The 24,162-nt window shown below is 35.0% G+C and overlaps 1 protein-coding gene across 5 annotated transcripts in view; it reads left to right on the plus strand.

The window, feature by feature from the left end:
* CCSER2 (coiled-coil serine rich protein 2) overlaps window positions 1-24,162 on the plus strand; it is a 151,793-nt gene that overhangs the window by 75,043 nt on the left and 52,588 nt on the right. For all 5 annotated transcript variants that reach the window (XM_032423829.1, XM_032423830.1, XM_032423831.1 and 2 more), the window contains 2 exons: window positions 16,676-16,759; window positions 22,414-22,500. In XM_032423829.1, the coding sequence (XP_032279720.1) occupies window positions 16,676-16,759; window positions 22,414-22,500 (171 nt within the window). The remainder of the gene's footprint in view (window positions 1-16,675; window positions 16,760-22,413; window positions 22,501-24,162) is intronic.

Here is a 24,162-nt window from a genome sequence, read left to right on the forward strand (position 1 = left end):
TTTTTCCCTCTTCTTTTTTTTTTTTTAAAGATTTTATTTTATTTTGACAGAGAAAGTCACAGCGAGAGAGGGAACACAAACAGGGGGAGTGGGAGAGGGAGAAGCAGGCATCCTGTGGAGCAGGGAGCCCGAAGTGGGGCTCGATCCCAGGACCCTGGTATCATGACCCGAGCCGAAGGCAGACGTATAACGACTGAGCCACCCAGGCGCCCCTAATTTTTCCCTCTTCTAATGCTTCTGTCTGCCCCTACCTTGGCTCTTGCTCTCTGTGTGAGTGAGGGAGTGTGTGTGTGTGTGTGTGTGTGTGTAATGGATGGAATATTTAAAGCAGCAGCATCCTGGGTGAGTGTACTAAGAGTTAAGGAGCTGCTGAAATAATGCCTCTTGGTGGCAGAGAACCACAGAAAAGCGAAGGACATCATGCTTCTTTATCTCCGGACTTCTTTCATCATTCTAGGGGGAAAAAGTTTATGAAATATACATGGAAAGCACATACACAACATAAGGGTACAATTAAATGAATAATGTGAAACAGGTTTGTACTCCCCACCCAGGCTAAGAAAGGCATTAAGAAGCTCCTCTGTACTCCTTCCTGATTGCAGTGACTTCTCTGCCAGAATCTAGCATTTCCCTTGTTTTTCTGTTAATTTTTAACCATCTGTATTTGTAATCCTGTGATACTCGTTTTGACTCTTTTAGAAGTTTATATAGATGAAATTATACTGTGTTTTTCTGTGATCTTAAGGCATTTTGAGCATTTTAAGGTTCATTCACATTTATGTTCTGTTTCATAAATTTTCATTTCTGTATTTTATGAACAAACAATAATTTCTTTGCCCATTTTACTCTTAATGTACACTTTGTTTCTTTCCAGTTTGGGTTTTTTTCCTGCTATGACAAATAATATGAACATTTTCCTGGTACACATATATGAAAATTCTTCTGGATTCATTAGGAGTAGAATTTCTGAATCATGGGACATAGAATTATTGTACTCTAGAAATATCATACTATTTTCCAAAATTGTTCAATCTGTTTCACTCCCCTTAAGTAGTTTATGCTGTTTTCCATTGTTCTACATCTGTGCAACACTTTCTTAATTTTTGTCATGTGATGGGAATATAATGATACTTAATTGTGGCTTTATTCTGCATTTGCTTGACTCATAATAAAATTGAGCTGCTTTGTATCTTTATGGAATGTTTGTTGCCTGGTCATGTCTTTTGTCTGTGTGTGTGTTTTAGAGTTTTTTTGTATATTCTAGATATAAGTTATGTGTTGCAGGTACCTTCTTCCCTTCTGTAGCCTCCTTTTTCATTCTGTGGTATCTTTTCATGAACAAATATTCTCAATTCTAATGTAGTTGAATTTATCGGACCTTTTTTTGTGTGTGTGGTTTTTTTCCTCTCAGAAATCTTTAAGAAATCTCTCCTTGCCCTGAGGTTATAGACATAATCTCCCTTTCTTTTCTAAAACATTAAGAGTTTTGACCTTCACAATTAAATTACAAAAACCTTGGAATTGATTTCATTGTGTGTAAGTGTGAGATAGAGATCCACTTTCATTTTTTTCTATATGAATAATCAGTGGGTTCAGTTCTAAAAGTATTAAGAATCCACTCTTTTTCCTCGGATATGCAGTACCTGTCCATATATGTGACATTATCCCAGTGTTAAGTAACACAGTCTAACATTTATAATAAGGCTTGATAATACATCATCATGGTTCCCTATCTTGCTCTTCTGCTAAAATATCTTAACTATTCTTAGTCTTTTGCTTTTTCATAAAATGTTAGAATCATTTTGTTGAGTCCTATGAAAAATTCTTTTGGGATTTTAATGGGAATAACAACTAATAGATCAATTTCAGAAAGAATTAACATTTTACAATATTTATTTACTTATTTAAAAAAGATTTTATGTATTTGACAGAGAGAGAAAGAGAGAGCGAGCACAAGCACAAGCAGGGGGAGTGGCAGGCAGAGGGAGAAGCAGGCTCCCCGCTGAGCAAGGAGCCTGACATGGGGCTTGATCCCAGGATCCTGGGATCATGACCTGAGCCGAAGGCAGACACTTAACTGACTGAGCCACCCAGGCGCTCCACATCTTACAATATTAGTATCCAAAACCATGCCGAAGGCAGACACTTAACCGACTGAGCCACCCAGGCGCTCCACATCTTACAACTTAGTATCCAAAACCATGATATATATATATAGGTCACTGATTCAGTTTTAAGAGGTTTTTTTTTTCCAATAAAGTTTTATACTTTTTTATTTACAAGACTTGTATCATTTTTTTAGATTTATTTCTAGTACTTAAAGTTTTTGTTGCTATTTTAAGTGCTGTCATTTTCTAACGGATCGTTGCTGGTTTACAGAAGTGCAATAGACTCTTGATATATTGAGTTTGTATCCAGCAACCTGGATACAATTATTACTTATTTAATAATTTATCCATAGATTTATTTGGAATTTTTAAATTTAGATTATTATATAATTTGCAGTAATGACAGTTCTTTTTCCTTTTCAGTGTTTGTATTTTTCCTTGCCTTATGGACTAGCTAGCAATTCCAGGTTAATATTGATTTGTTCCTTTCTTGCTCCTGAACTTAACAGGAGTGTTTTCAATGTTTGACTGTTAAACATGATATCTACTATATGTTTTTTGTGGATACCCTTTATGAGATAAAGGAAATTTGTTTTTTATTTTATTTTTTAATATGAAAGTTTTTTTAAAAACATTCTCATTCTTACAAAAACATTTTAAGTACTTCAAGTTTCATATTTTTTTCCCCTGAATCATATGAGAGTAAGTTGCCTGCTGAAGTGCATCACTGCCAAATATTAAGTATATATTTCCTACAAATAAAGATTTTCTCCTCTGTAACAATTCAGTCATCAAATTCAGGGAGTCAGCACTGATGCATTATTACCTTGTAATCTTCAGAGCCTGTTTCGGGCTTGCCATTTGTGCTAGTAATGTCCTTTATAGCAAAAAGATCCAGTTCAGAATCACATACTGTTTTTAATTGTCATGTGTCTAGTTTTCTTCAAACTGCAATACTTCCTCAGTTTTCTCTTGGCTTTGATGACCTTGACACTTTTTAATATTATAGGCCAGTTATTCTGCAGAATGCCTCTTAGTTTGGGTTTGTCTTTGTAGCCATATGATTGGATTCAAGTTACATATCCTCAACAGAAATGTCACAGAAACAGTGCTGTATTGTTCTCATTGTCAGATGGCTCATGACTTTGGTTTGTCTCATTAGTGATATTACCTCTGATCACTTGATAAAGGTATGGTCTGTTAGCCTTCTCTACTGTAACATTACTCTTTCCCCCTTTGTAATTAGTATTTTATAGGGAGGAATTTTGAAACTATATAAATATCCTATTCCTTGTTAGATTTCCACTTTATTCACTGATTTATTTATGTAATTATGCCATGTACTCATGGTTCCTTATTTTATATCATCGTTTATAATCTGTGAATATAATTTACTTTGATGCTCACATTGTCCAGGATTTGGCATTTGAGAACTCCTTCAGGTTGGCTTCTATGTACTTTTGACTTCTTGTATTCATCTTTCTTTGAGTACTTTTTTGGCAATGCAAGATAATCCCATTCTTATTTAGTATTTGCCCTAATCCTATCTGGAAACAGTCATTTTTTCAAGGAACCCAGGTTACTTCTAGTGGAGAATGGTATTTAGAAGCCAAGATCTGGGGGCTAGGTGTGCTTATTGCTATTGGGTTGTCAGTGCCCTTAAGCCCTCTCAAGGTGTGTGAGTGTGAATGTGTGTATTTGTGGGTATTTATATGCATACTTATGACTATATTTCTGTATCTGCCTCTATGTATTGAAAACTGTGGGTTTGTTCTCATAAGTTTAATTCCAGTCTAAATACAGCATTTCTTTTTCTGTGTTTATAATTCTCTCTTCCAACAGTGAGAAAATTGGTCTCTGTTTTCCTTAGTATATTTATTCATTTAATCAATCATCCAGAGTGCAACCAATTTCCTGCCACCGCTGTTACCACCTGTCCTGTGTAGTTGCTCTCCTCACCCCATTAAGATTCTGTATCTTAGGGCGCCTGGGTGGCTCAGTTGGTTAAGCGACTGCCTTCGACTCAGGTCATGATCCTGGAGTCCCGGGATCGAGTCCCGTATCGGGCTCCCTGCTCGGCAGGGAGTCTGCTTCTCCCTCTGACCCTCCTCCCTCTCATGCTCTGTCTCTCATTCTCTCTCTCTCAAATAAATAAATAAAATCTTTAAAAAAAAGATTCTGTATCTTAGTGAGATCGTTATGCATAGCTTCTTATCATCCTCTGTATATACCTTCCTCATCCTACTTGGGCTCCAACTCCTTGTCAACCAGCCCCCTGGATTCTGACATCCCACACCAGTCTCCCTCCCCATATGGATGCCTCCTTACTCTGCTTGGGCTTGATACCACATGTCAGTTGATGCCTGCACATGGACACACTTCTTGCCATAATTGTTTCTGACACCTGGCACTAGTTCTTTTCCTGTATAGGTGCCCTCCTCATGCTGCTTGTGCTCTGGTAGCCCTCTCCGGGCCATCTCATGTGTGGATTCCCACCTCAGTCAGCTTGGACTCTGACAGTCCATACCAGGCTGCCCATTAGTGCATGTACCCTTCTCATTCTACTCAGGCTGACTCTGATATCACATTGTTCCCCTACTCCCTCTATGGATGTCCTTCTCAGTCTTGTAGACTCTGACATGCCTGGTAAGCTGCCCCCCTGCAGGGACCTGTTCTCTACTTGGGCTTTTTTTGGGTAGAGACTTCACTTGCTCTGTCTCACCTAATGGCTTGTTCAGGAAGGGAAAAGATAGTGAAGAGGAAGAAGAAACAAGTTAGGAAAAAAAATTTATCGACTTCATTAAGGTAATATTCACATTCAAATAAAGTGTACCCATTTTATGTATACAGTTTATGTTTTGATGAATATGTCTGCAGTTGTATAACCACCACCACCACAATCAAGATAAAGAATATTTCTGGGGGCGCCTGGGTGGCTCAGATGGTTAAGTGTCTGCCTTCGGCTCAGGTCATGATCCCAGGGTCCTGGGATCGAGTCCCACATCGGGCTCCCTGCTCCTTGGGAGCCTGCTTCTCCCTATGCCTCTCTCTCTCTCTCTCTCTGTCTCTCATGAATAAATAAATAAAATCTTTAAAAAAAAAAAAAGAACATTTCTGTAGCTGCTGAAATCCTCTCATATCCCTTTGGGGTCAGTCCTCTCTCAAACCTGTCCCAGGCAGCCATTGCTCTGCTTGCTGTTACTAAAGTTTTGTCTTCTCTAGAAATTCATCTAAATGAGATCATCCAGTGTGTACTCTTTTTGTTTCTGGGTTCTTTCTCTCACCATAATGGTTTTGATATTCATCTATTTTGAGAGTATCAGTAGTTCGTTCTTTTTTATTACTGAATAGCATTTTGGGGTGTGTGTGTGTGTGTGTGTGTGTGTATGTATGTGTATATATACCACAATTTTATTTTTATTCATATACCTGCTGATAGACATTTGAGTGGTTTTTAGTTGTGGGGTAATTGAGATAATGCTTAATTTCTAGATATTAATGATGAAAACTAATAAGAATGAATATAATTTCAAAAAATTAGAATTTCGACCAGTTCTTCTACTTGTTTGTTGTGTGGTCTTGGGCAAATTCCCTATAAAAAATACAGAAATTATAATAGCTCCTATCTCAGGACTGTTTTAAAGAATGCATGAGGAAATTCAGATAACGTGGTAAGCATAATGTCTGCTGCATAGAAAGCAATTAATAAATGTTAGGTTATTATAACAACAATGGTAACAGTAACAGTAAAAATGGGAAGGTCAGGGGTTTTTAACTGCTTGCATTGCTTAAAATTTTATGTAGCTACTCAGAAAGCTAATTCCATTTACTTTAGTATTCATTTAATTAGTGTCATTCCATCATTCAGTATATTTTTTAAGCACTTGTTGAGTACTAAGATTGGGGTAATAATGAAGATAAAAAAGACACAATTCTTGTCTTATACATAGTGAATTGTTCTTAAAACTACACGTTACAACTGGTTAGTGGATTTTGAAATAAACTTTGACCATCATAACTAGAATTTTTTCCTAATAAAGTAGAATAGGATAGGCACTATCAGGGGGCATCACATGTAGCAAAGACAAATATTGCCTTGTGGAACTTGTTTTTAATGTGATATCTGTATCTGTATGTCCACTATCTACCCATCCATCCTTACTTAGATATATGCCCACACACACATACATGCACACATATTCATGAGTATGTATGCTTGGTTGGATTATAAATTATTTCTTATTGTGGGTTATGGTTCCCCCCAAAATAAACCTGTTTTAGTACATAAACAATACTATACTCAAAACTCCAAGATAATAAATCATAGATTTAAATTGAAAATAAAGGAATGATCACTGCATCAATGAAACATTAAATCATCAGTAAATACACTGAAAGATGTTTGTGACGTTTTATAAAGACTCCTGCAAAATTTTGTATAAAAGATTTGAAGAAAATACATTCTATAGGAAGGCTAAATGTTGTGAAAATTAACTTATTCCATGGATATTAATGTTGTAACCAAGACAACTACCTTATACTCTAGGAGAACATATAAGCATTAAGTAATTATAAAAATGATATGATAGGGGCACCTGGGTGGCTCAGTCGTTAAGCGTCTGCCTTTGGCTCAGGTCATGATCCCAGGGTCCTGGGATTGAGCCCCACATCGGGCTCCCTGCTTGGCGGGAAGCCTGCTTCTCCTTCTCCCACTCCCCCAGCTTGTGTTCCCTCTCTCGCTGTGTCTCTATCAAATAAATAAATAAAATCTTTTTAAAAAATGATACTTTATAAAGGGCAAAAAGATAAGATACAAACTGAGTGTATGATTGGAACTTACAGTTCTTCCCAGTATTATTTTTATAGATGTAATACCATTTCAGTCAAAATCAAAACACCTTTGTGGTATTCATGAAAGTGACTCCAAAACTGTTAACACCAAAGAGCTTACTCTTTGTGTTCTTTGAGAAAGACTGAAAGAGAAAGGGGGGTGGGAGGGAACTCTTTAGAGCAGGATATAATACTGACACAAATAGAAACATAAAGCGGTGGAAAAGAATAGAAAATGCAGACATACGCGCTGAGGTATCTACTAAAAAACAATTGGACACAGAAGGATTTTAAAGGAAATGTTGAGGAAAAACTCAGTAGTATAGAAGCAATTATTTAGTTCATACTATAGTAAACAGGTGGTTTGAAGAGTTTTTTTTTTTAATTAAAAAAATTAGAAAAAATTTACAACTAATATTTTCAAGTAACAGAAGAAACCTGTAGAAAAGGATATCCTGTCTCAGATATATATAATTAGGCTCAATATAAAAGTTGAAACAGAGGAAATTTATAAATACTATTTGCTTAGAATATTACAGACCTGTCCATATATAACAATGTTCTAGTCAATTGAAATGCCAGATTTTCTGTTTTAAAAATATCTTTATCCCAACCATTTGTTAGGATCACCTCATCTCTGAAGCTGTTATTGAAAATCAGGCTTTATAAGTTTGCGTTCTAGAAATCCTCTCAAGTATAGCTTCAATGATTAGATGTTAAATCCCATAGGTGAATTACAGCATTACTCAAAAATTATTCTCAGTGCACATTGTAGAGTATATGTGATTGTTCATCCATATACTTTTGTTTTTAAAGAAACGACTTTTCAAAAAGAAAATGAAAAAAATCAATCTCTCCTCTTCCTCTACTCCCTTTCCTAGGATGCCTCTTGTGATTGTGTTGTAGCATATCTGAAAAACAAGGCAGCTTTGTTGACATCACTGATGATGCTTGTCAGCAGAGATTGGTCAACGCTGCCAAAACTTTTTTGTTAGTCATTTCAAGTATCCATGTCCATTGCAGCTGCTCTGGAACTCATAGGAAAATACCAGTTTTTGCAAACTCATGGAAGAACCACTTGGGTAAGATGGAGTTTGTTACAGGGTTTTCCAATAAGTTAATATGTGGAAGAGTTATAACGTTAGAACGAAAGTTTACCTTGATGCTATGTCAAAAGAGAAAAGTGAAAGATGACTTGCTGACAGTAGTCTCCTGATGCTCTTAGAATAAAGGAAAGTTTATCTATCTTTTTGAATCTTAAATAAAATGTAAATGGCACAAGAGTTAATTAAGGTTAATTGTATTTAGAGTTTAAAAATCCTAACTAGAACCCATAGAAACTGAGACACTTCACTTAGTAAAGCAGCCCAGCATACTTGGACAATCAGTTAACTATGAATTGCTTATTTTTCGTGCATTGGTGTGTTGTAGTTATTATGTATTTCTGCATCTGTGCATTCGTTAAATATGTTTATGCAAAATGCTTAGAACAGTGCCAGCATTGTCCAATAAATGTTAGCTTCTTAGTATATGTAATATGAAGCATGAACATTGCATGCATGATTGTTATTCAGTGTTTTTTTTAAAAAGAGAAGATTTTCTGTCCATTTTATGTTTTTCTTCCCCCTCTAATGCTTAAAGAAGCTTTTCCTAATTTAGCCTTAGGCACTTTTCATTTGAATCAAGGTTTAATAGGGAGTACTACCATTGGTTAGTCTCAGAGTTATTTGGAGGGGAGATGGTTTTATTAATTGATTCAGTTGGGAGATTTTATTCATGATCTTTAGGCTCTTGTACTCTGATGGAAATAAATTTTTCCCTCTTGATTGCCTAAGTCTAGACTGCTGGACGTTAATAAAAAGTGGAATTTTTTTTTCTTTGAGGCATAGCAAATAACTTAAACATTAATGACTCTCCATTGTCTTGGCCTTTACTATAAACTTATTTAGAATAATATTTTTTCAATTTTCAAAAATACTGGTTTAAGTATGGGCTTTCATTTTTTATTGATTTCTAGTCTTAGTACATTAACAATAAAGAACATTTATATGATACAAGTTCTTTGGAATGTGTCAATATTCGCTTTTGTGTCCTAAAGCAGGGGTTGGAAGACTTTTCCTTAGAAGGCCACATAGTAAATATTCTCGCTTTTTGGGGCAAGAAACAAAATTGCAGCTCTTATGTTGATATTTATAAAATCATTTAAAGTGGAATCATTTAAAAATGTAAAAGCCATTCTTAGCTCATGGACTATAATAAAAATAGACATCTGTTTAAAAAAAAAAAAAAAAAAGACATCTGGCTGGGTTTGTCCCGTGGACCATAATTAATTATTCCTGGCTTAGAGTATGTTCAATTCTTGTGACCATTCTATGTTTGTTTGAAAAGAACATATATTCTTTATATTTTAGGTAGCAGTATATCTATTATATTAATCTTTTTAATTGTATTATTTATATCTTATTCATCCTTACTAAATTTTTATCTTTGATCTGTGAGTTTCTGAGAGTAGTGTTAATTTCCTGCTATAATTATAGATTTTTCAGCTTTTAATGCTGTCAGTTTTTGTTTTAGTATCTTCAGGCTATTTCATTAGGTATATAAATGTTTGTGATTGGCATATCATCTTGGTGGAGTGTTTCTTTGATCACTAAAGTCTTTTTTTATCCTCATTAATACTTTTTATCTTTAATTCTTCCTTGCCTCTTGTGTTATAGTAATATTGATATGTCAATTTTCTTTTTCTTGTGTTTGTGAGATTTATCTGGTGTTACACTCTCCTTTTGTTTGCTTTAAAAAGTTTTTTAGTCAGGTCTTTTACTAATTTTATAGGGCTGCCATAATAAAGTACAACAAGCTAGGTGGCATATAACACAGAAATTTGTTCTCTCAAAGTTCTGAAGGCTAGAAATCTGAAGTCAAGGTGTTGTCAGGGCCATGTGCTCTCTGGAGGATCTAGGAGAGGAATTTTCCTTGCTTCTTTAGCTTCTGGTGGTTGCTGGCAATCACGGGCATTCTTTGCCTTATAGGTGCATCACTGCTGTCTCTGCCTCCCATCTTCACATGACCTGTGTGTGTGTGTGTGTGTGTGTGTGGGTGTGTCCAAATTTTTCTCTTCTTATAAAGACACCAGTCATATTGGATTTAAGCTTGATGCTAATCCATTATGACCTCAACTTGATTACATTTGCAAAAACCCTATTTCCAAATGAAGACACATTCCCAAGTTTTGGATTGGCATGAATTTCTAGGAGGACACTATTCAATCTAGTACAGCTCTTTTGAGGTATATCTTACATGCACTAAAATTCAGCCTTTTTTGTTGTATGGTCTGTGAGCTTGACAAATCTGTACAATTGCACAGGTATTACAATCATCCCCAAAATTCCACCCCCCCCCCCTTTTTAACTTTTACAGTCAATCCTTACACCCACTGCTAGCTCCTGGCAACCTCTGATCTTTTTTTATGTCTCTGTAGTTTTGCCTTTTCAAGACTGTCATATAAATGGAATCATATATAGTCCTTTGAGTCTGGCTTTTTTCACTTACCATAATTAATTTCAAATTCATTCATGCTGTCCTCATATCACTAATTTATTCCTGCTTATTGCTGAGTAGTATTCCATTGTATGCATGTATCATAGTTTGTTTATCCATTTACCAGTCGAAGGTTATTTGTGTCACTTTCCAGTTTGGGGCATTTATGAATAAAGCTTTCTATAAACATTTATGCACAGATTTTCATGTGTACATGTTTTCATTTCTCTTGGGTAAGTGCCTTCGTGTAGGATTTCTGGGTTTTATGGTAAGTATATATTTAACTTAAGAAATTGCCGAACTGTTTTCCAAAGTGGCTGTCTGATTTTGTATTCCTACCAGTGATTAATGGAAGTCACAGCTGTTTTGCATCCTTGCCTGTGCCTGGGTGTTTTTCAGAAGCCCTTCACAGAGATATGTAATGGTATCTCACTGTGGTTTTAATTTGCATTTGCCTAATGACTAGTGATTTTGAGCATATTTGCATGTACTTATTTACTATTTGTGTATCTTCTTTGTTGTCTATTATTTTGCCCATAAACAAAATGTTGTCTGTTTTATTGATTTTTGATAGTTCTTTATGTATTTATGTATATAAGTACTTAAGCAGGCATGTGAATGATGAAACAAATGAATATTGAAAAAAATGGAATTTGCTTTTTAGGCAGCTATGTACAATTCTGAGTTAACGAAGTCCGTAAAAAACCCTAGATCTTCACATTATCATTATTTTTACTGTCGCTATTGTTTAAAAAGTAGCTAACAATTTATAAATGCTCTCTATGAGATACACACTGTGCTCAGTATTTTACCTGAATTATTGCAAATATTTTCTCCCAGTTCATAGCTTCTCTTTTTATTTTGTTAATCGTTTTGTAAAGAGCAGAAGTTCTTCTCTTGAAGTCAAATTTGTCAGTTTTTTTATGGTCATTTCTGCAGTATCATATTTAAGAAATCTTTGCCCAACCCAAGGTTACGAAGATTTTCTGTTTATTTGGAGAATGTTTTAAGTTTAACATTTAGGTCTACAGACTGTTTTGAGAATTTTTGTATATGGTGTGAGGTATGAATGAAGTTAATTTTAATGTATATGGATGGGTGTTCTAGTACCATTTGTTGAAAAGACTATCCTTTCTTTGTTGAATTGCTTTGGTACGTTTGTCAAAAATGCCTTTGAACATATATGTGGGTCTATTTCTGGACTCTTTCGTTTCTTTGATCAATGTTTGTCCTTTTGCCAATACCACATTCCCTTGATTACTATAGCTTTATACTAAGCCTTGAAGTAATATGGTATCTCCCAGCTTTATTTTTAAAAGTGTTTGGCTGTTTTAGTTCTATTACCTTATGGTATAAATTTTAGAAGCAGCTTTTCTATTTCTGCAAAAAATTCTGCTGGGAATTGGGGGAGGGCACTGATCTGTAGTTGAATTTGGAAGAGAATTGACATTTCAAAAATACTGAGTCTTTAAATTCATTAACAGAATATGCCTCTCAATTTATATAAGTCAGCTTTGATTTCTTTCATTGATTTTTTTTTGTTTTATATAGAGAGTTTATCTGTTTTGTTAGATTTGTACCCAAACATTTCTTTTTTTTTTTAGAAGTTTTGATTTTGATTTTTTTTTTTTAGTTTTGATTGTTTTTTATTTCTTGGATTTTGGTTTAATGTAAATAGAAGTAATTTTTTTATTTCAATTTTCAGTTCTTTACCATAGAAATGGTAGATTTTTGTATATTGACCTTGTATATTGTGACTTTCCTAAATTCAGGTATTAGTTCTAATAGTAGTGTTATAGATAACTTGGGAATTGCTATGGCTAAAATTATATTACTGAATGGAGATGATTTTATTTCTTCTTTTCCTACTTGTCTTTTTTATTTCTATTTTTCTACTTGTCTTTTTTATTTCTATTTTTCTTGCCTTATTGCACTGGGTAGAAACTCTAGATAATAGAATACCTGTTCCTGGTTTTAGGGGTAAAACATTCAGTCTTTCACTTAATATGATATTAATTTCAGGGTTTTTTAAGATAGATTTTATCAGGTTGAGCAAGTTCCCTTCTATTCCTAGTTTGCTGAGTTTTTGTCATGAATGATGTTGAATTTTGGCAGAAATGTTTTCTGTGTCTTTTGGCGTAATAATATAGATATCTCTTGATATGTGGAATCACATTGCTTTTTAACTATTGAATAAGCTTTACATTCCAAGGATCAACTCCACTTGTTTACGATCTTTTTTTCCTTTTTACATATTGTTGAATTTGATTTAAAGATGTTTTGTTAAGGACTTTTGTGTCCTTAGGACTTTTCATGAAGGATATTGATCTATAAGTCGTCTTTTTTCTTTATTTTTTTTTTCTTTTCTTTAGAGAGGGAGAAAGGAGTGGGGAGGGGCAGAGGGAGAGGAAGAGAGAATCTTAAGCAGGCCCCACGCCCAGCATGAGCCTCACACGGGGCTCCATCTCGCAACCCTGTGATTATGACCTGAGCCGAAATCAGGAGTCGGATGCTTAACTGACTGAGCCACCCCGGTGCCCCGATCTAGAAGTCTTCTTACACTATCTTTGTTTGGTATCAGGAAAGTACTAGCCTCATTTTTTTTTTTTTTTTTTTTTTTACCAGGATAGGGGAGAGGCAGAGGGAGAGGGAGAATCTTAAGCAGGCTCAATCTCATAACCCTGAGATCATGTCCCCAGCCGAAATCAAGATTTGGATGCTCAATCGACTGAGCCATACAGGCACCCCAAGGCTCATTAACTTGATTAATTTTCTAATTTAATTTGATTTATGTTTTCTGTAAGAGATTATATAGAACTGATATTATTCCTTTAAACTTTGGAAGAATTTGCTAGGAAAACATCTGGCTTTCAATATTTCTTTTACAGAAGGTTTAAATTATGAATTAAATTTATTAATAATCACAGATCTCCTCAGGCTGTCCATTTCATTTGGGGTGAGTTTTGATAGTCTGGTTTTTGAGTAATTCTCCATTACATGTAAGTTGTCAAATTTGTGTGCATAGAGTCACTCATAGTATTATTGCCTTATTTACTTTTAATGCCTGAGACATCTGTAGTGATATCCCTGCTTTCATTCCTGATGTATGTTTTCTGTGTCCTGGTATGTGTCTGATTTGTGCCTTCTATTTTGTTCTTTGGCAGTTTTGCAATTATCAGATAACCAGTTTTTGGTTTCATTGCTTTCTTTCTATTTCTTCATTTTCAATTTCATTAATTTCTGCTCTTTATTATTTTTTTCTTTCTGCTTGTTCTGGGTTTATTTTGCTCCAGTTGTGGATTTGACACCTTTGTATTAATATAAGCATCTCATACAGTAATTTTCCCTCTAAGCATTGCCTTATTTGAATTCCACAAATTTTGATAATGTGGTATCTTCATTTTCCTTCAAATCAAAATAATTCCTTATTTGCCTTCAGGTTTCTTCTTTGACCTATGGATGATTTAGAAGTTTGTTGTTTACTTTCCAAGAGTTTGAAGATTTCTAGTTAAATTCCCTTATGTTCAGAGAGCATGCTTTGCGTTTTCTAGTCTTTTAAATTGCGATTCTCAAATATGTAGATTTATGTCTTTCACCAAGTTTGAGGTGTATATATCCATTATTTCTTCAAACATTTTTTTCTGCCCTCTACCCTTCCTTCTGTGACTTTAATGGTTTAATTCGTTTTTGTCCCATAGCTCCCTCAGCAGGCTCTGTTTTTTTCCCCCTGGTCTTTTTTCTTTTCATGGCTCAGATTGCATGATTTCTGTTGATCTGTCTTCAAGTTCAATCTGTCATCTCAAGTGCTGGTATTCAGTCCTGCTAGTGCATTTTAAAATTTGGCTATTGAATCTTTTCAGTTTTAAAGTTTGCATGTGTTTCCACTTTATATATTCTGTTTCTTCGCTGAGACTTTCTCTTTTCTATCCCCTTCAAGAGTTCTCTTTTACTTTTACAGAATTTTTATAATAGCCCTTTTAAAATCTCTTTCAATTAATTCCAACCTCTGTCTTGTTGTGGCATTGGTGTTTGTTGATTGTCTTTTCCTGTGTGAGTTGAGATTTTCCTTGTTGTTTGTAGGTTGAGTAGTTTTGGATTGTATCTTAGATCTTTGCATGTTTTGTTATGAGACACTTAATTTTGTTTAAATGATACGGAGAATACTGTGGGATTTTTGGGGTTTTTGGTTTTGGTTTTGGTTTTAATTCTAAAGCAGGTAAACACTCTGGTTGGATTCAGGCTATAATTTACAACTAGCCAGCTACCTTTGGATTGTGGTTGTAATGTCAGTTCTATTTCAAAGCCTTTGCCATGCTTGTCAGATCTGTTCTTAGTATACATCTTTCAGAGGCTAGATTAGGTCTGGGCGATGGTCTTAGTTTATTTCTCAAAGTCTTTGATGTACTGTTTAGGATCAGATTGAAGCCAAAGTGCTGCTGAGGGGTGAACCTAGAAAGTTACATACAGCTTTCTGGAGTCACTTCCCTGAGCTGGTACTTCATGGTCTCCCTGATGTTTTCTCTTTACCTGGGGATCCCCTTTTTGTTCCTTCACCCTGAAAGCTGATGTTTTATTTTTCCTGTTCTGCTACTTACTTTCCACAGCTATGACCATGTGCAAGACAAAAGTGGTGTATACTTGTGTTGTGTCCCATTCTTTGGGGTTCCTGCTTTGTAGTGGGCAGGAAGATGATAACGGAGATGTTTGAAAATAAGCCAGATTTTACAGCTCCTCTTTTCTCAAATATATAGTTATATGTAGGACTGTTTTTATATGTCAAGGTATTTACAGCAGAGATGAACTTTTACTGAGATGAATCTTGTAAAATTTCTTTCTTTTTTATTTTAAACATTTAACGTGGCATTCTAAAGACACTTAGTTATTCATTAGGACATTGCCTTCACTCTCAGGTCAAATTCTTAATCTCCAAAAAATATAATTTATTTATTGTAGAAATTTGACAAATGCTTATTTTTTGCTGTCAATCAATATTACCTATTGAACTTTACTAAATACACATTTGTAGACCCCATACCTAGAGATTCTGACTCAGTGGGTGTATAGTATAGTAAATAAAGAAGAAAATGACCTACATGCTATGTCTTCTACTTTAACATTCTTCTTTTAATACAGGACATGTCTATGGCCTAGACTTCCTCAGGACAGATATGTCTGAGGAGGATTATGATGGTAGCACTCTTAAAGGTTGTTGATTGAGTGGGTGTCCCAAGGCAGCTAGGTACCATCTGAACAAACCAGGTGTCCAGCCACACTTGTGCTGCCTTGGTCAGGGGCTCAGTCCCTCACCATCATCCCAGGCATATTCTTTACTGGTTCATCTTTCTCAAAGTTGTCTGTGAGTTATTTAACATGCCATTTCTTAGTTGGTTGTTCCTAACCAGTTCAGCAAGGGGTAGGCCTCAATTCTTATCTTGTCATTTTCGTTATTGCATTTAAGGATGAGAGTTTAATTTTTTCAACTTCTGTTGAAGTGTAGCATACATCCCAGTAAGGTGCTTAAGGTATACCAGTCGTAAGTGTACAACTTGAACTTTTCATATGTACTTACCCACATAACCATCATACAGTCAAGACATTTCCAGCATCCTAGTAGATTTGCTAATGCTCTTTCCCAGTCAGTAGCCCCTTTCCCCTGAGTCAACCCCTGTTCTGATTTATAGCACAATAAATTAGTTTTTCCTGCTCTCAGGCTTCATATAAATATGAAGGGGTATACATGCAATATGTATACCCCTGTCTAGTATTTTTAATCAAATGATTTTTGTGGCCACGCCTTGTTGGGTTATTGTTTCTGACTAAAAAGAAAAAATACTCAAAAAACTATATCTAAACTAAAACAGATTTAATTTGACTTTCATTTTGTATTTTTTGTAGGTGAGTTAATCTTCAAATTTTCTAGGAAATTTTCCATATTCCTTTTCCCACTCTAAAACTTTCAGTGGCTTTTTGCTTCATCCACTCATGTAGTATCTTATTTATTTCCACAAATTATTCTTGCCCTAGCTCTCTTTTTCCCTCTTCCACATTTTATTCTACCTGTGCATAGGGATGAAAAGATTTCTGAAATCTTATTTCCTGTTTGTTCTTTGCCATGCTAGCATTTGGTTGGGGTGAATTCAGGTTGAAATGAGTGTCTGCAGATACTGTATTAATCTCATGTTTTCCTTCTCTTCTGACAGCATGATGGAAGTGGTTCATTGCATGATATTCAACTCTCTTTGCCGTCCAGTCCAGAACCAGAAGATGGTGATCAAATATATAAGGTATGATTAGGAGTCATGCTAAATTTTTCAAAATTCTTTTTTATTACTAAAATTATAAAGCAGTAACAATTAAAACATTTAATAATAAATGTGTTAAAACCTGAAGCTTTGCTGTGTTGAGTTTTAATCAGGTCTGTTTTTAACTTTTGCTACCTTACTAAGTTAAAATGATATCACGGTGGTACTTTAATTTGAATTTATTTTATCATTTGGATAATTATTTGTCTATTACTGGTGCAGGATTCTTTTTCTTAAAAAAAAATCAAGAAATTATTAAATTTTTAAATTCTTTTTGATAATTATGAATAGCAGTTTTTAAAATATAACTACCAATTAAAATGATTAACAGGTACTCCTCATATATAATCACAACATTGAAATATACAGAAAATGATATTAATTTATCTTTTTTCATGTTTAAAAGTATAATTATAGAAAACGGATGCATTTTAGTTTTTGAAAGTATATTTTTTATAATTTTCATTTTTAGTTGAAAAAAACTTTTTTCTGGGTACTTGGGTGGCTCAGTCAGTTAAGCATCTGCCTTCAGCTCAGGTCATGATCGCAGGGTCCTGGGATCGAGTCCTGCGTTTGGCTTCCTGCTCTGCAGGGAGTCTGCTTCTCCCTCTGCCCCTCCCCCCACTCCTTCTCTCAATCTCTCCCCCTCTCTCTCAAATAAATAAATAAAATCTTTTTTAAAAAAAAGAAAAAAAGCTCTTTTCTTTTGCAGTTATTTCTGAAGTACTGTTTCTTAAGCACACTAAAGCATTCTTGGTTTAATGTTTCCAAGTAAAATTATTTTTTTCTTTTACATTCTATTTTCAGGGTTTGCTAGTCAATAAATAATCTTGAAATACTGGTGGCTTACAATGACAAGAATGTATTTCTCACTTGTTATTTTTCTATATGTTACATATTGGCTAGATATCAGCTGGGACTCTATGCTTCTTCTTCATTCTGGGACCCAAGCTGAAGGATCAGCCCCTATCCTGGGACATGTCTTTGTATCTGAGGGAAAAGAGCATTGGCAGAACCACATGTGGATTCTGCTTGCATGTTGCGTATTTCACTTCCAAATCAAGTCAAGTAGCCAACAGCTGGTATTAGAGGTCAGAAAAGCATAATTTTCTCGTAGGATGTAGGGTGACTTATTGGCAACAAGATTGTATATAAAACAACCAAAATCAAAAGAATATAGGATTAATGGTAACATCTGGTTATCTAGTCTTGGTTTTTCAACATGTTATCTATCTTACCTGTTTTTGCACAAATCTCTTCCCATCTCTGTGCTTCCATCCTATTGTGGGTATGTATAGTATTCTAAATCAGCAGGTCTGCAGTAGGACATCTCTTTTTTTAAAAAACCTTTACATATATACCAGTTGAGAACCATTGACTTAGATGGTCTCTGATCATCTCTCAATTTTAAGTTTTGTGACTGACATTTTTAAAGTAAAGTTGACTTTTCCTGCATTCTTTTTTGTGAAAAACTTTTACAAATAAAGAAATAATTTTTAAAGAAAAAAATTTAATTCCAACTTTTTTACACAACTAGTGTCTATTTTTTTCTGTGTTCCTTTCCAGTTTGTCTATATATTTAATGTTACATGATAAATATATTGTTACATGGTATTTATTTCTTGTCCCTATTCCATTTCCTTCCAAGCAGGTAGTTCCTAGTCTTCCTTCTTTCCCAAGGTGAGATACTGTCTCCAGTACACTGGACTCTCTTGCACTTTGATCATCAAATTCCCAGTTATGTCCCCTGTTTATCCAAGATGGTTTAGCATACAAATATGGCGACTTGTGTCATTGCAAATTTAGGGTCTAAAATCTCCACTGGACCTGCCATATCTCTAATCTGTCTTTTATCTCAGGACAGCTCCCTCTCCCATTCCGCTGATGAGCTAGTCTCAACATTGACCACTCTCTTCAAGCCTCATTCTTAGCCACTCTTCTCAGTTTCTGTAGGTGGCCTTGTGTTCATCAAGCAAGATCTGCTACCTTCCTTTCTGCCTTCTGACTTACCTATGTCTGTTATCATTCTCATTCACTTTGTTCCAGTTATAGGACAAAAATGGTCACTATGCTGTGGAAGACCATCCTTTGTTAGGTTCTTGACTATCTTCTGCTGCTGTTAAGGACCTAACTAGCTCCTCCTCTCTCATCTCTCTTCTCTGTGCTTTCTCTACTTTCTCTTCATTCTCAGTTTATAAATTCCTGTATCATAAATTCAGTAAACCAAATAAACCTTTCCTTGACTCTCCTTAAACCTTTTTCCAGTTAACATGGAAGCCTGGAAAGATGAAAGCAGCTACTTGTTTTAATGCTATAAACATTTGGTGTGACTGTTGTCTTAAAAGGTTTATCCTTTATTTTTCTGTCACTTCTCTCTAAAATTCCTTACACTCCTCAACATTTTTCCATATTCCCATTTCCTTCGTAGGTTCCTTCTCTTCTTTAGAATAGAGATTTATATATTTTGTCCATTTCTCCTTGAACTTTTTACTGTCGTGATTTCATATATGACATATGTGTTGATAACATATACAATTTCTCTTTCATACTTGGTGATCCACTTGCCTACTGGACATTTCCACTGTGTCCCTCCCACAGGTACCTCTAATAGTATATCTGAAACTCACAAATATTCCTCTTTGGATGTATTTCTCCTCTTTTAATCTCCATATCTTTTGGTGGCACAACTAATCACCATATCACCCAAGCTAGAAATATAGGTAATCACTCTTGACTGCCCCTTGTGCTCTTTCACATGGAGTCAATCACCAATATCTCCTAATTTTCATTCCTGCTCTTTCTTTTTCTCCCTATTATCACTCTCTTGGGTCAGGCTCCTACTGTCATCTGAAGTATTACAACATCTTGGTAACAAGTTCCCTAGTCTAATTTTGTTATTATTGTCAAGTTTGTTGTCTAAACAGCTGTCAGAGACATCTCAAATGCACTGTCACTCCCCTGGCTTATTAGGCCATGCTTGATGTTCATGGCCCTCTATGATTTAGCCCTTGCCCAGTTTACTAACCACATTGGTACCCACTGTTCACTATAGCCTTTGTGCGACAACATCACTGCTTGTAATTCTCCAAATATGCTATGCTTGCCTTCATCTCTGTCTTGTTGTATGATACTGAGACTCTCTTACTCTAAAATCCAAAGCCTGACACACTTTGGTGTCTTCAGAACTTTTTACTCATCCTTTAAAACTTCACTGGAGTTACCCATTTCCTGATATGTTTTTGCCCATCTTTATGTGTAAAATCCTTAGAGCAGTGCCTGTCATAAATAAAGTTAAGTACTATGTACATGTTGGTCATTAATACGTTATCACATTGTATTTGGATTTCATTTTCAGGTCTGTTTCTTCCAACACTGGCAGGACCTAGCAGTGACTGAATGATGGCTACATAGTATTTCATCAAATTGCTACATTTTATTTCAGTTGCCCCCTTTTTGGACAATTATAAATTTATCTCTTTCATACTTGGTGATCCACTTGCCTACTGGACATTTCCACTGTGCCCCTCCCACAGGTACCTCTAATAGTATATCTAAAACTCACATTGTTTCTTTGGCATAGTTTCCAGGAGTGGGACGACTGAAGCAGAGTGCAAGCATTTTTATGACTCTTCTTTGGCATAGTTTCCAGGAGTGGGACAACTGAAGCAGAGTGCAAGCATTTTTATGACTCTTCTATGTACAGCCATATGTTTGTCCAGAAAGGCCAGTTTTGATACCTGATAATGTACCATTTTTTCCTGCAATTTTGTTAATCACATTGAATATTTCTCCCCCCAACTTAATACCTATAAAATAATACCTTAATACTTGAATTTGTATTTCTTCAGCAAGTCATATAGAACATTTTACCAGTTATCTGTATATTTGTAAGAACTGGTTTATTTGTCTTGGGGCCTAGAAAATGATCTGTATGTTTGAACAGGCTTTTAATATACTTGAGTATAAATCCTTTGTCATAATTGGATAGGTTTTCACCAGCTTTTAACTTCAATGATAATTGTATAGATACTTTAAAATTTTATATAGTCAAATATACTTATCATTTCTTAATAGTTTCATTTGCCACATAGCTTAAAAGTGTATCCTTCACGATCTGCAATCCGATTCTCTCTTTTTTTGGTCTTGATTTATGATTAAAAAAATTAAACTCTTTAAATTCAACTGGAAATCATTTTTTATATATAATAAACAGTCTTGTTCAATTGCAGTATACATAACAGCATTACAAAAATCTTTTCTTCCCCATTTTTGTGATGCTTATATGTATTAAAGCCTTTGTAAAATGTCTGTTTCTGATCTCTTGTTAAAGAGACTGCAATATTTTGTTTGTTCCCAATGTATCTGCAAGAGATGCCATACTTTGCTCAGTAACAACATATTATAATTATTTGCTTACATATTTTTCTCTCTAGAAAGATATATCATTCACGTACATATATTTTTATTTCCTTGCTTATACTGTTTCCTCAGTAGATATTTCTGGATAATTGAATAGTAGTAAACACAGTGGACTAACTATAAGGTAATGATACTTTACACTTCGAAATGTAACTGGATTCCTGCTTAATAAGCTTGACAGTAGGTTTCCATTTAATACTATTAGGAATTTCTTATAGACTAAATTGACAGGCAGTTCTCAGGAAAGTGGTTCATGAAAAAAAGAATCTTCCTGTTACCCTGCCATGAATATTTATCTTTCTGCTGATTTCTGAACCAGCTGTGAAATGACTCTGTGCCTTTAATTATGCTGTTCTTCTGTTTGTTGTGCCCTGCATTGTTCTTGATAGGCAACTCTCATACATCTCTTTAAATCTACCCGAAGTTACTGTTTTATATGTAATTTATTTTACTATTGGCCTATGTCCCTGTTTCCTTATCTGCAAAGGGGGATAATAGTATCTACCTCAGGGTCTCAGGGTCATACTCAGGATCAAATGCTTAGATATCTAAAAGTACTTTGTTCTTAGCACCTAAAAAGTATTTAATGTTAGCTGTGTTGCTGTTATTGTTCATTTTTCACATGTTGGTCTCCATTACACTATGAATTCTTTTTTTTTAAAGATTTTATTTATGGGGCGCCTGGGTGGCTCAGTCATTAAGCATCTGCCTTCGGCTCAGGTCATGATCCCAGGGTCCTGGGATCAAGCCCTGCGTCGGGCTCCCTGCTTCTCCCTCTCCCACTACCCCTGCTTGTGTTCCCTCTCTCGCTGTGTCTTTCTCTGTCAAATAAATAAATAAAATCTTTAAAAAATAATAAAGATTTTATTTATTTATTTGAGATAGAAACAGAGAGAGCATGAATGGGGTGAAGGGCAGAGGAAGAGGGACAAGCAGACTTCCCACTGAGCATGGAGCCCCACGTGGGGCTCAATTCCAGGATCCTAAGAGCATGACCTGAGCTAAAGTCAGACCCTTAACCGACTGAGCCACCCAGGCACCCCTATACTATGAATTCTTAGAAGACCAAAATGGGTTTTTGTTCGTTTTGTTTGTGTATAGGTTAATAGCTGGCATTTTTAAGAAGAGTTTTCCCTTTAATTTCCCCTTAACAAAAACCATTCATTATTCCGTCTTCATCATTGATTTAATGCTTGCTAATTTTTTAAATATTTCAGAATGAAGATTTATTAAATGAAATAAAACAACTTAAAGAGGAAATAAAGAAAAAAGATGAAAAAATTCAACTATTAGAACATCAGCTTGTAAGTATTATAGTATAGTACATAAAGTAGAGGCTTTTCAAACTACACAATATATGTGTTTGCTTGTTTTTTATAGAAGCCTGGCTAGAATTGAAATTTGACTTTATTTTTGGCTCTCAAAGTTGCACTCTTGTATTATATTTAGATTATATGCACTCTGAAAGTATGGGATTTACTTCAATCTAAATATTAAGAAAGTTTTGTCTAAATATTAAGTATTCAAAGTGTAAAGAAAGTCTTCATCAATCCATTTTCAGTCGCCTTTATTTGGAGGTTCTGAAATTCACCAACTTATCGTTCATGTTATTTGATGAAGGGTAAATGTCTTTCTTCATATATGTTAAAGAAATGAACTGGTGAGTTGAGAGCAGTATTTTTTTTCTCTCTGAGAGCAGAAATTAAACTGGATTTTAGGGTTAAGTTTCTGTAAGTAAGACTGTCAGAGTGAACAGTAGTCAAGAAAATGTTTCTTCCCATGGATGATATTGAGTGATCCCTCAGAGTCATGTTTGGGTCTTTGTAATTTTATAATTGTTACAATTTCAAATGTTAGTCTCATATAAAAACAATATGTACACTGTCTTGAATGTAATTATAATTCAGTTCATAAAATCTAGAAGGCCAGGATAACAACATAATGGCATAAAAATGACAACAGGCCAAGGAAAATCTTTGTTGGAAGTCAAAAGCATATTTTGGTATAGCAAAGCTTTTAGTAATATAAAATATTAATATCACTTAGAATATAAAGGATATAATATACTGAACTCTGAGCCACTGAGGTCAGATCACAGAGATCCAATTCATGAATAAATAATAAGGCCAGTTAGATGTTATGTTTTAAGAGTATGAAGAAAACTTAAAAATCTGAAAAATGAATGAATGAATATTGCAAATTGAGGGCCTACCAAATATAAAACTAAAAAGGAAAATAATAAGACCTAATGTTTGTATTTCAAAACTAAAGATAAAAACCTAGCCAGTTTGCAGGGAGAAGAAAAACAGCATTAGGATATTAAATAAGCTTCAGATTTTGGAAAAATATATTACAGAGCACAAGTAGTGCACTTCAGAAAAAGGTTATGCCCTCATATTTTATATCTAAACAAATTTTTATTCATATACCAGGTAAATTTTCAGACCTTCCGTCCAGTTACCTTTGTAAAATTGCATTTTTTAAAAATAATGCATTCCAAATACTTGAGGGAGAGATTTAAAAATAACTCAAGAATTAGGAGGTAAAGGGGGCACCTGGGTGACTCAGTCAGTTAAGCATCTGCCTTCGGCTCAGATCATGATCTCAGGGTCCTGGGATCAAGCCCCGCATCGGGCTGCCTGCTCAGGAGGAAGTCTGCTTCTCCCTCTCCCTCTGCCCTTCCCTCTAGCTCATGCTTCTCTCTCTTTCTCACTCTCTCTCTCAAATAAATAAAATGTTTAGAAAAAAAATTAGGAGGTAAAGATTAAAATGAACGAAGAGTGAAATGAAAACCATTTTGGGGGCGCCTGGGTGGCTCAGTTGGTTAAGCGTCTGCTTTTGGCTCAGGTCATGACGATCCCAGGACCCTGCTTGGTGAGGAACCTGCTTCTCCTTCTGCTTGCTGCTCCCCCTGCTTGTGTGCGTGCTCTCTCTCTCTCTTCTTATCTGTCAAATAAATAAAATCT

This window comes from Phoca vitulina, unplaced genomic scaffold (genome assembly GCF_004348235.1).
Source record: "Phoca vitulina isolate PV1807 unplaced genomic scaffold, GSC_HSeal_1.0 scaffold29, whole genome shotgun sequence".
Classification (NCBI taxonomy): Eukaryota; Metazoa; Chordata; class Mammalia; order Carnivora; family Phocidae; genus Phoca; species Phoca vitulina.